This window comes from Urtica dioica, chromosome 9 (genome assembly GCF_054948205.1).
Source record: "Urtica dioica subsp. dioica isolate 48M chromosome 9, U.dioica_male_clone48M_v1_H2, whole genome shotgun sequence".
NCBI lineage: Eukaryota > Viridiplantae > Streptophyta > Magnoliopsida > Rosales > Urticaceae > Urtica > Urtica dioica.
The window spans coordinates 22,894,074-22,906,994 of NC_142764.1; the positions used below are offsets into that span (position 1 = coordinate 22,894,074).

Genomic DNA, 12,921 nt, shown 5'->3' on the forward strand with positions numbered 1-12,921 from the left:
GCCGTTGGTGCAACGTACATTACATATATATCAGCATTTGGAATGAGACTCATTAATATATTTGCTTGACTTGGTTTTTTTTAGCAAATTAACAAAACTATTCACATAGGAGAAGGAGAAGCCGCGTACGTGTAGGGAAAAAAAATCAAGTTTTCAAATCGCCATAGATACTTTTTCGCCTAATAATGCAAAATAAATATTACATCAATTGATTTTTTTTATTAAGGAATATATCAATTGATTTTTCCAAGCCATGATAATGCATGCTTCTATCCTTTACGTACACTAAAAGAAAAATAAATCAAAAAGTCCGTAGGGAGTGCCGCAAGATAAACGTAGTCTCAGCTTCATTTCTTTTGCACTTGCTTACCATATGTGGCTACAAATGATTCCCTTAAACACCTAACTAAAAATATTATCACATTTAGTTCAGACTGTGTTTTTACGTTATGCTGTTATTTTTCACAAGTGAAAAACGACAATCTTAATAAAAAAAAAACGACAAGCAAACGACTCTTAAGGCAGAGCCACAAAAACGGCTTTGAAGGTTGAACCTCAAACTGCTCTGAAAGCTAAACCAAAAACGGCTTTAATTTAAGGTTGAGCCACAAAGCGATTATAAAGGGTGAGCCTCAAACAGTTCTTAAGGTTGAGCCACCATCCGGCTTCGAAGGCCGAGTCACAAAACAACTCTGAAGGCTGAACCATACAACGGTTCTAAGGGCCGAGACACGAAACGACTCTGAGGGTTGAGCCACTAAACGGCTACGAGGGCTATAAGCCCAAGAAACTTGGAGCCCAAGAATCAAACTTCATATAAATACTACATACATTTTGGAATAAAGTAACAATCATTCTGAGAGAAGAAATTTACTACAACTTCTCTCTCTCTCTCTCTCTCTCTCTCTCTCTAAAAATTCACTCAACACATACCAGCAAAATAATGCTAGAGTTACTCCATATCTCTCACCTTTGATTTAGAAAAAACACAAAAGCAGAATTATCTACTTCCTTTCTCTCTAGACTTGAAGAAGAATTATCCTCTCTCTCTCATATTTCTTTTCACAAACGAAGACTGAATTATGTCACATTACATTCCCTCTAAAAAGGGTCCAAGAATTTGAGAAATCCAATTCTCATGTTCTTCACTTAGTAAGAGGAACATTCCATTATACCATGTGTATCTTCTATTTCAGCTAAGGAAAATGAAGATCATGGTGAACCACACGTCGAGTTTCCGGTCTCTACCACAGACGTATCACGAGATATCCTCGACCCGTTACGATTCATTCGAAGCCATATGAGATTCGATGTCCGCAACTCAAGGTCGATACACATTGCAAGCGCGCACTCCGACATGTGTCTCGTGAATGTTGATAAAAAAAACGCATTAACAAGTATTATATAAATTCATTTAGCTATACACTGATGACATGTGGTTTACATGTAATTGGCCTCACAAACACTAAACTATAATCTAATAAGGTGTTTTTTTTGCTCCAAAATCTAACGAGGTGTTCATATAAAGAGTAAAACCTCGTTGGTACTTATAATTTATAGGTATATATACCATCCCTCAATATAAAAACAAGCAACGTGTAGCAACCATGTTCACTGATGCCATGCCTTTCTTATGGTTCTACGGGACCAACCCCAATAAACCATTCGGAAAGCAAACATCCAACTTTCACTTTGAATTTCGTCTACGGAATGATTTGTAATGATTTTTTTTTCATGTTTGTATAAATTTCAATATTCTGGATTAATGTGTATTATTATTCAGTTCGTCACTAAAACTCTTTCTTTTCTTGACGGTTATCATATGTGAATACCATTTTTTTTTATTAACATCTAATATTCGACATGGTTTGATTTAGGACCAGACTAAATGATTGAACATTAGACTAAACGTAGTGAAATCTTCAATCTCGATAGTCTTGTCTCATCAGTAATCGATTATGTCTGTGTCACTAACAAACGGAAGAAAACGAGTTAGTAGACGGCTTGTTCAACACTCAAATCTGATTGCTAAGTGTGATGTAGGATCTTGTCTCTAGGATATATATATATATATATGTATATATATATATATGTATATATATATATAGAGAGAGAGAGAGAGACTTAGAGAGCGAGAGAGAATTTAGGCTTATGAAATAATTTTAGCATGTTTTTCTCATGATCAAGTTGAGACCAACTTACCTTAACTTTGTGTTGATGAGATATTTATAGAAGCTTGTGAAGCCAAGAAGATGGCCTTGGAAGTAGTTGAGCGAGCCCATGATACCATCGTAGGCTGGTAGAATGGGAACCCTCGATGTCTGGGGGTTCTCGTCCTTCGAGTCGTGACAAGAGTACTTGGCATAGGCAAGGTCCGCAAGCGCTTCTTTCGTCATGCAATAGTTTATGACGCGACACAGAAGCCTTGGTAGGTCTTTGTCAAGTTGTAGTATTCGGCAAGGGCATCTGTCACAACATGACACCAAGTCCACAACATGGAATGCTCGGCATCAGGAATAGTATATAGCTTCTTTGCGCGACATGAAGAAGTGTTAGGCGCTATCCAACATCTAGGTTCGCAGCGCATGACATTATGTTCACGGCGCGAGGCTCGTGGCAAAGAGCATTCTTGGCGTAAATCGATACTTAAGGTTTGTGTTCTCTTGACAAGCGTCAATCTATAACTTGGCACGACGCACATACGCAAGGGAGGCCTTCTGGCCCACATCACTTTAGAGGCTATGCGACTTGGGTTTTTAGTGGGCTAAGGCTTGGTGCGGCGTCTTTAGGTAAGAAACAAGGAAGACTCGGAGGCAAGGGATGAAGGTACTCAACGCAGGGAACCTTGGCTTATACCGGGAGAACAAAAATGTAATAGCGTCGTAAATAGAGTATGGCAATTGGCAGCATTCCTCGTGAGTTCATGCATATACCTTAGTTCGGAAATCCAATTTCTGAAACGAACTATGTTAAAATGATTTTGTCATTGAATATAAAATATAAAAATATATGTGCGCGAGCGTGTGTTGTTCTCACTATTCTTTTTCCATTTGAATCACCTCGTGTAGTCATAAACAAAGCATCTTAAACTCTTCGGTATAAACAAGAATAAAAATAAAATAAAGAAAGTCCTTCGTATTCCGACAATGCATATCCACATGGAATACACGATGATGCCTAATTTATAAAATATGATATACGTTCTGTCTTTTCTCCAGTCTTCACATTGTACTTTGGTCGACCACATGACGTTAGTACACACGTTTTTGCATGGTATAGGTAATAATGCTTTACGAATTCATTTTGAAATAGTGGGTCCATGTCGTCTTCTTTTCTTTTTTTTTTTTGTTCAACTTACATTAAAATAATGCTATTCCAATTAGTTAGTAAACTAGAGATATGTCCGAAACTCCGAATGAAATATGAAAGTTTGAGGTTTGACGAACAACAGTTTTTTTAGAGTCTATACCTGTTTATAATTTTCAAATTTTGAATCAATAAATAGGGTTTATTTACGTTTATAATTTTATATATTGGATTAAATTTGATTATATTTCTTGCAATTGCATATGAAAATTCCGCCTATATTTTGGATTGAATTCAAGTATTTTAAATTTTCAAGTTCTTAGTGTGTCAATAAAGTTCATGTTAATGTGTGTTAATACATGTTTATATATCGTTTAATAATTTTTTTCAAATGGTTATGAAGTGTTATTATCCTACTGGATTAGGTCTGTATTGTGGAAAAGTCACTACCAAGGACCAAGTGTGATTGACCTCCCATAACTAACCAAATACTTCAATAAAATTCTTGTCAATGCGTGTTACTGTACTTGTTTATTTTGTATATTTATGTTAAAATTTATTTCAAGTCATCATAAATGTGTGCGTACCAATTATTAAGCCATCGAATATATGAATTAAAGAAACAAGAAATACAAAAAAAAAAAAAAAAGTAATGGAAAAATTATACAAAATAGTCATTTGAAACTTATTAATTAGCAAAATAGTCAAGGTTGCAACTTTTCAGCAAAGTAACCAAATTTACGTTTTCAAAAAAAATTTGACAGTCAAGATTAAATTTTTTACGATTATTATAAGCAATTTATCACTTTAAAAAAAATTAATCTTGGGTTCAAATTTTTTTTATAAACTAACTTACTGCACATTTTGACTATTTCATTAAATTAAGACAAACATTGACTATTTTGCAAATTCATAACTTTAAATTGGCTATTTAGCTATTTCAACCTTAAAATAATTGAAACAAGAATAATTTATTGATTGGAAATTTGTTCCTAAAAACTTGTAAGGGAAGTGAATTAACTATCCTAATGATCAGCACAACAAAATTCGATTTTATTTTACAATAAACGATTAAAACAAAATTAATACCAAATATAATTATTATCCTAGTTAATACCAATTAATGACTGTTTATTAATTATAATTTTTTTTATACGATTATTTTGTTAGATCATCTGATACTTAAGATCTTTGAATATGGACAAAATAAATTGGTTGCTAATAGTATTCTTGTTATCTGTAAGGTTTTCAAGGTATAAAGAATTTTTAATTTGATTATGTATAGTTGTGCGTTAAATTGTTATGGGTGTTAATACCAGATAAATAAAGAGGACTAGAATGTTATATATCAGTAAAGTTCAAATTCATCCGATCAAGAAAATCCAATGAAGAAAAAACTGATGAATGATAGATGAAGAAGAGAAACTGGTATCGGCCTGTCGGGTAATAATGTCATCTCACTGGCGCTTAAATGGTATTTTCAAATTAGAATTATTTTCCAACCTAGCATCTTTTAATTGTAAAATACCTATAACACGTAATACATTTTTTTTAAAATAATGTTGTTAATAATAAGGATAAAAGCATAATAAAAAATCAAGTTGCATGCCACATTAACATATTTGATTATTATGTAAAAAATACACCAACGTTGATTAGTTTATAATTCTAATATTTTGAGTGATTTAGTCCGTGTGTAACATTTTCATAGAAAATTTAAAAGGTTGAGGGACCCCCTTACCCAAACCTATGTCCGCCTTTGATCCTAGTTAAACAGGTTGAAAACAAGTGTAATTGGACCAAATCTTAAATTATTTTTTATTTAGTTATTTTAGTTGAGATTAACCTTAACCAAAAATTCAAAATTTATGTTGAATGAGGGTTAACCAAAATCTCACTTTAGATATATATTTGGTTTTGTTTCTACTGGTTATCTTGTTCTTGTTTGCACATTGAGGCTAAAAAAATGCAAGTAGAAATAACTTTGTTGAGCTTTTAACTTTTGAGCCTATTTTCAGATTGTTCCACTAGTATTAACTTTTAAAATAGACATGGAAATTAGAAAAAATTGAAAAAATATATTGCTATAGTGATCTAATTTAGACGTCATTATCATATGTAAGTGAAATGAAGTATGTATACACTTTTTTATATATTGAATAAAAATAACGGAGAATTGGGCGTATGATCACTTTAGACCCTCGATGTTAAAAAAAAAATTAAATAAATAGTCCGAACTAACACAAGGTTCATGCACCATATACTATTGTAAGACATAAACATAAGTTGTGCTATATCCTTATAATTCAGTATAATCCGGCTATAATTCAGATTGGAGGTGGTCATCCGACTATTTGATATAATTTATACTTAAAATAACCTATTATTTATATTTTGCATTTATTTTTTATGTCAATTCCAACATTCATTCCTGAATTTTGTCGACATAAATTTTGTTAACTTAAATCTCATCTTTAGATTCTGATGTATTCAGCATTGTTTCTATTGTTATCTTGTTCGCACAAATTAACTTAAAAACATCTACATAAGGCTTTTGAGGGACTAAAGAGCTCTGCCTATGTTTAGAGTATGACTTGTCACTCAAGGTTCCTTAGTAAGTTTGAAATTTGAGTGAACAACAAGGGGTGTTGAGATCAAAGGTTTTTCACTAGGGGACAAGAACTTGGTATAATATTATTTACCTGAATCAGTTCTTTTATAGGTGTTAAGAGATATTGTTTCACGGAGTGGATGGTCCAAATCTTGGGGTAAAGTCTTTGTTATGTCTTTTTCAATCATATTAATTAACGTTGGAATGTTTAATGGTTAGAACTGTTGGAAATAATGATCCGAAACAATTTTCTTGAATACGTTGATTCTAAGAAAGTTTCAAGTCTGATTCTCGTTGAGATCGACCAAAGCAAATTGAGAGTATCAGCGACCTAAATTGTTTGTTGAGTATTGAGGTGAAATTGAAAATCGATATATATTTTATGATTGAGCCGGGCTCGACCTCTTACAAGTGATTGCCGCTTGATCTTACTGGTTAATTTAATTATTATTTAATCATTTGTGAACATAAAGTGTAAGATGTGTGGCATTTTAGGAAGACAAATTAGATGTTATTGATCTAACTAAAATTTTAAAACAAGTTATGATCCAGTTAAAATTTAATATATATTTTATTATTTTTTATTCTTACATTCATATAATATAACGTACAATTGATTATATTGAATATTTGAGAACAAATTCCAAAGAGGTCATTGAAATTTATAAGAAATAAGTAATGCACTCACGCTAGGTTATTGCAGAGGTAGATAATATTTTAATTAAATTTTTAAAAAATACGAGTCTAGTCAAAATTCTCTTCTTTCGTTAAAAAAAATAATTAAAATACTAACTACAGCATTATGCAAGTAATCCCGGCAAAAATAAAGTCTTTGTTCAAAAAGAATTAAGATAGTTGTTCAACAAAAGATCGCCTTGAGCTCGGGCTACCTTTGCGATAGTATATAATTATTTTCTATTTTTTCTCGGAAATAAAAACTTTCAAGATATGGCTGGCTAAAATATTAATATATTTTTTCAAGATATGGTTGGCTGATATTCGTGGTTCGGATTCGAAGAAAGTGTTTCTGTTCTCTTTAAATATTGAATCTCCACCTTTCAATATTCGTTTGTCCTATTGGCGACCTTTACACCTAACGTATTATATTTTATCAATCAAATTCAAACGTGAGCTATCACAGTAACACCGAGAAATGAATTTAAACAAATACAAAATAGCCTCAACTTCTTGCTATTTATTTGTCCAAAAACACATATTTTTGGGGAACACTTTTTGTTTTCTTTGGAACCCAAAAAAAAAAAAAAAAAAATTATAGAGCTCAGCATGGCTGAGGAAATTGTGGAAAGAACACTTGAAAGAACACCAACATGGGCTGTAGCGACTGTCTGCTTTATCTTGCTTTTTGTCTCTATTTTCATTGAGCATCTTCTTGAACTCATTGCCAAGGTACAAAATCTCTAATTTCTTCTGATTTTTTTACAAAACAAAAGAAAAGAAAAATTATTCATCACCAAGTCCTCTGTCACATATCCATTTTCCAGTACTTCAGTAAGAAAAGAAGGAGGGCTCTAACTCAGGCTCTAGACAAGATCAAATCAGGTATATTATTATTATTATTATTATTATCTAATTATTTCCTCTCATAAATCATGATAATAAAAATAATAATAATAACTCACGCTCTTATTGGTGGTATTGTATAGAATTGATGCTATTAGGGTTCGTATCGTTGTTGCTGACTGTGAGCGAAAAGCCAATAGCGAATATTTGTATCCCAGAGAGCTTCAGCGAAACTTTCATTCCTTGTCCCACTTTTGACTCATCTGAAGTCGAAGATGAAATTACTCAATGCCCAGAGGTAAGTAATTATTAGCTACTTTTTTACACTGCTAAAAAAAACATTAAGACTTATTGGGACTGTAATTATCATCTGATCATGGACAGGGAAAAGTTTCGTTGCTGTCAAGAAAAGGAGTTCAAGAGCTACAATATTTAATATTTGTGCTCGCTGCTTTCCATGTCTTCTCTTGTATGCTCACCTTTAGCCTTGGCGTCGCTAAGGTTTATTTTTTATTATATATTTATTTTGGTGGATATTTTTCAGTATGTTTTGTATCTGTATTGACACTGACATTTAAAAATTAAAAAAAAAAAAATTAAACCATCAAGATGAGGAGATGGAGAGCTTGGGAAGCAGAAACCAGAACATTGGAGTACCAATTTTCTAATGGTAAGCATTTCAGGAATTTTTTTTTTTTTTTGGGGGGGGGTCTTTATTTTATGTTCTTTTACTTTGGGACCCCATTGCATTAACTGTGGGTATTAATTTTTAGTGGGGAAAAAAAGGATGATAAGACTTTAAAAGTCGTTAGAGAGTAAAGAGTGAATGCCGATCGATTGTCCACGTAGACATTTGATTTGGTAAAATCCGTTAATCCCATCTAACTATTTACACTTTTCTATTGAGTCAACCAAATGGTCCTCAACAAAAGTTTTTTTTTTTTTTTCGCAAATGGTTTGGCAGATTTTTATTAAACAATTAAAAAAAAAAAAAAAAAAAAAAAGCCCTAAGCTGTAAGACAAAAACAAAGGAAAAGACAAAGATTCTGAATTATATTTTCACATTGATGGAATGTCAATTATGCAAATTAAAAAATGTCACCTTTTTTGTTGGGAGAATAAGTATATGGAGTATGGACACACTAAAAATACAAAAAATATTTATATTTAATTTTCCCTTTTCATCCTAAAGCTGGCTGTATTCTTTTCATATACCTGATTGTCATTGTATATTTAATAAAGACAAGCAGAGACATTAATTTTCTTTTTCTCGCTCTTTATACAAAAAATTGCATTAATATTGAAACTAGCTGATAAATATGCTTTGACAAATAGATACTTTCAAATTATGAATGAATTCCGTGCTTTATTCTTATTACGAATAATTATTGCTGCAAACAATATTATTAGATCCAAGGAGGTTCAAACTCATCCATCAAACTTCATTTGGAAAAAGACATTTGAGAAATTGGAGTAACCATCGAATCCTCCGATGGCCGGTAACTATAATGCAATTCATATATAAGAAAAAAAAATATCTATTTTCTTTTACTAGTTCTGGTTTATTCGACAATGCCTCTACATATGTATATATCCAAACGTACAGGTCTGCTTTCTAAGACAATTCTACAAATCTGTATCCAAAGTGGATTATTTCACTCTTAGACATGGATTCATAACGGTAATTATACAATCACTGTCTCAGCTTCTCATGGTTACTCTTTAATGAACAAAATTAAACTTCATAATTATTCTAATATTTATTTCTACTCTATAAAGGCCCATTTTACGGAAGGGAGCGACTTTGACTTCCAAAAATATATAAGAAGGGCTTTGGAAACAGACTTTGGTGTGATTGTGGGAATAAGGCAAGTCTAATACAAGACAACTACATATCATCAAGCTTAAAATATAATAATAATCATTATTATAAATTTAACTTTTTTTTTTCGCAGATGGTGGATCTGGGTCTTCTCAATGTGTTTCTTATTCTTTAACGCAGATGGTAACACTAATTAATCCCACAGAAAACGTGTGCAACTATATATATGACTATTAAATTGACATCAATATTTTTGTGTCCTCATTTTTTTTTTCAGGGTTTCATAATTATCTATGGCTACCCTTTATCCCATTAGTGGTGAGAGAATTAATTCTGATGTGTTAGTCATGTTTGAAATGAATATCGGTTGAAAAGTGTTAATCTGATTAATGTAAGCCTTGGTTTTTGTAGATGCTGTTGGTGGTTGGGACAAAGCTACAGAGCATTATAACTAAGATGAGCATTGATAGTCATAACAAAGCCCTTGTTGTAAGAGGAACATTTCTAGTCAGGCCTAGTGACCACTTCTTTTGGCTGGCCCGGCCCAAATTGCTTCTTCATCTAATGCACTTCATATTATTTCAGGTAAGTTAACTTGAACCGTTTTTTTATTATTATAGGAGGGATTATTCAAAAATAAAAAATAAATGGCCATTTAGCATTGTTTTTCTCTTTATCTAGTAGGAGTAATTTATTCCAAAAATATGACGATAAATGTAATTAAAAACAGTTTTTCATGACATTTTATCATCAAATCTAGTTTTTTTCATGATATTTATTTTCATAATTTTAGAATAAATAACTCTTATTAAAAAAGGAGAAAAGGGTGCCCAATAGTACTTTTGGAATAATTCCTTGATAGAATATTTTTTTTAATATAGCAAGTAGCAACTCTAATCACACTAATTATCTCGTTCTCTTTAGTTATAATATCTATGATTTTTTTTTTTTTTTTGGCCTCTATGCACACTTCAAAAGAATAGCTAAACATTTAGATATCAACTGTGAGTAGATATCGCTAGCTAACCTAAATAAAATTCTTCTTACTTTCAACATAAATACCATCAAAGTAAATTCAATTTGTATTCAAATAATATATAGTAAGTAAAATACAGTGTGGTTGGACTTGGAGTGAGTAACCTAACCTATAAGTCGCTACTGATTGGAGTTGCTCTACAAATTCAAATTCGGTAAAGATAATTTTGCATGAAAGCGCAGCCAAATAAATATTTGGTACAAATTATATTAGATATAATATGTCAATAATTGATTTAGTATTAATAATAAATAAATCGATGTATACATTGAAACAATTTATTAAAAGTCTTAAATTATATTTTTATATTTTGGGGTTGCAGAATTCTTTCCAGTTGGCATTCTTCACATGGACTTGGGTAAGGAGATATATCATTTATATGATTAAGGGCTATTATTTCCCTTATTAGCTAATTTAATAATTTTATATATCTTAAATTGTCTCATACAGTACAAGTTCGGCTTGAGGTCATGCTTTCACCGGAAAACAGAAGACATTGTGATAAGAATTGCGATGGGTATCATCGTACAAATACTATGTGGATACGTAACGCTGCCTCTATATGCTCTCGTCACGCAGGTATTTACACTTATAACCCTCTTCAAATAAAAGAGGATGCTCAAATTAGTGAATTACAAGTACATATTAATCTAAAATTTTGAACCATGCTGAATTAGCTTTTACTTTAGTACATACATAAAAATTTATGGTAAACATAAATTTATAATTTCCTATGACAGCTAAGAAAATTAAGTGTTGATTACTAATTTTATAAATCGAATCTAATAATTAATTTATTGGAATATATAAATAGATGGGAACGACGATGAGGAATGTGGTTTTCACGGAGGACATAGTGAAAGGGCTTAAAAAATGGAGGGCGAGGGCGAGGAAAAGTTTGGCTGCCTCGAAGAAGAAGAGCCGTAATAATAAATCGCACGATGCTTCCATAGGCACTTCCCCGTCTTTTGGAACCCTAGACACTCTCGACGCTGAATCTCTGGCAGTCGATATCGCAGAAGTTGAAGGTGATCACGAACAAGAATTAAGTGATACGCAATCATCGCAGCAATATCGTAGTGAGATCAAGATTAGCTCTTTCCATGGATTTCACAGTAGCGATGATTGATTTTATTTTTTTATTGATAAATTTAGAGGTTGTACAGTTATTTCTGCTTATTATATGTGAGAGATTCATTAGGGTTTTTGGTAAATATCGTTTGTAGTTTGCAATCTTGGGTGCCTTGCGAGTATTGGTCCTAATAATGATTGATGCAGTTTTTGTAAAGATAATTTTTTTTTTTTAACTTTTGTATTTATTATCAAGAAAATTTATGCTATCAACTTATACATATGTCTATGCACGAAGCCAATGCATGCCCTCGATCATATCTTTGCATATTTTTGTTACCTAAAAATTTATATTTTGTCCATATTATTTTTTTACATTTTGTTACCTTAAAAGTTTATAAATCAGCCTATCCTTAACTATTTTTGCATATTAACCCCCCATAGTTTAGATTCCTGGCTTCATCCATATATATATGCTATCACCTTTGTGTATTTGGATGTGTAACTATTTAGTTTTACAAAATGTATACAAAATCGTGTATTCAAATTTGGAATATAGATTTCATGTTTCAGTTTCGTGTCATGTTTCATGTTCTTGAAGATGAACGTTTCACTGCCCAAAAATTTTGTTCAACATCTTCATACTCCGAGAATTAACCTACGTAAGTTTTGAAATATCTCCAACTATTACATATGCAAATGTTTTTTCTTCATGCATAGGTTTTGATACATGTGTTTAGTATATTATTTAAAATACTTAGGCTCCGTTTGGAACCCGAAAAATAAGAGAGAATGTGAAAATAATAGAGAAAATGAAAATGTAAGAGAAAATAATAGAAAATATGAGAGAAAAATTGACGGAAAACTAACGATGGGACCAGGGACGGAGCTAACTCAGGTCAAGGGTGGGCTCCAGCCTCCCTCAAATTTTTTTTATTTACATTTTTTGCCCATTTTCAAAAAGTTTTACATTTTTTACCCTAAAAAAATTTAAATTTTTGACCCATTTTAAAAAAATTTCATTTTTACCATGAATTTTGTTTAATTAGCCCCCCTAAATTTTTTTTATTTACATTTTTTCCCATTTTTAAAATGTTTTACATTTTTACCCTAAAAAATTTACACTTTTGACCCATTTTTTTTTAAATTCATTTTTACCATTAATTTTTTTAATTAGCCCCCCTCAAATATTTTTTATTTATATTTTTTACCCATTTTTAAAAAGTTTTACATTTTTTACCCTAAAACTTTACACTTTTGACTCATTTTTTTAAAAAAAAATCATTTTTACCATGAATTTTTTGAATTAGCCCCTCTAAATATTTTTTTTTCAAATAAGCCCCCCTATTGAGCTTTTCTGACTCAGTCCCTGGACGAGACACACAAATGTGATCCACTCATATACAAATTTAGAGAGATTCTCATTTTCCATTTGATTTTCGAAGGAAAATGAAATCCTCATTTTAGTTATATACTTTCCCTCGCATTTTTCATCATATTTTTTTTTCACCCTATTTTCCTCAATCCAAACAACCTAAGTAAAATAGGAGGGAT

At 31.5% G+C, this 12,921-nt stretch overlaps 1 protein-coding gene across 1 annotated transcript; it reads left to right on the forward strand.

Moving 5' to 3' along the window:
- Window positions 1-7,055: 7,055 nt before the first annotated feature.
- Window positions 7,056-11,668, forward strand: LOC149385893 (MLO-like protein 12). Its single transcript, XM_089627315.1, has 14 exons — window positions 7,056-7,324; window positions 7,420-7,477; window positions 7,582-7,736; window positions 7,823-7,939; window positions 8,048-8,108; window positions 8,849-8,937; window positions 9,045-9,119; window positions 9,218-9,306; window positions 9,394-9,443; window positions 9,538-9,578; window positions 9,672-9,845; window positions 10,619-10,654; window positions 10,747-10,875; window positions 11,111-11,668. Exons 1-14 carry the CDS (start codon window positions 7,202-7,204, stop codon window positions 11,423-11,425), a joined length of 1,512 nt encoding a protein of 503 aa, XP_089483441.1. The 5' UTR covers window positions 7,056-7,201; the 3' UTR covers window positions 11,426-11,668.
- Window positions 11,669-12,921: the final 1,253 nt, after the last annotated feature.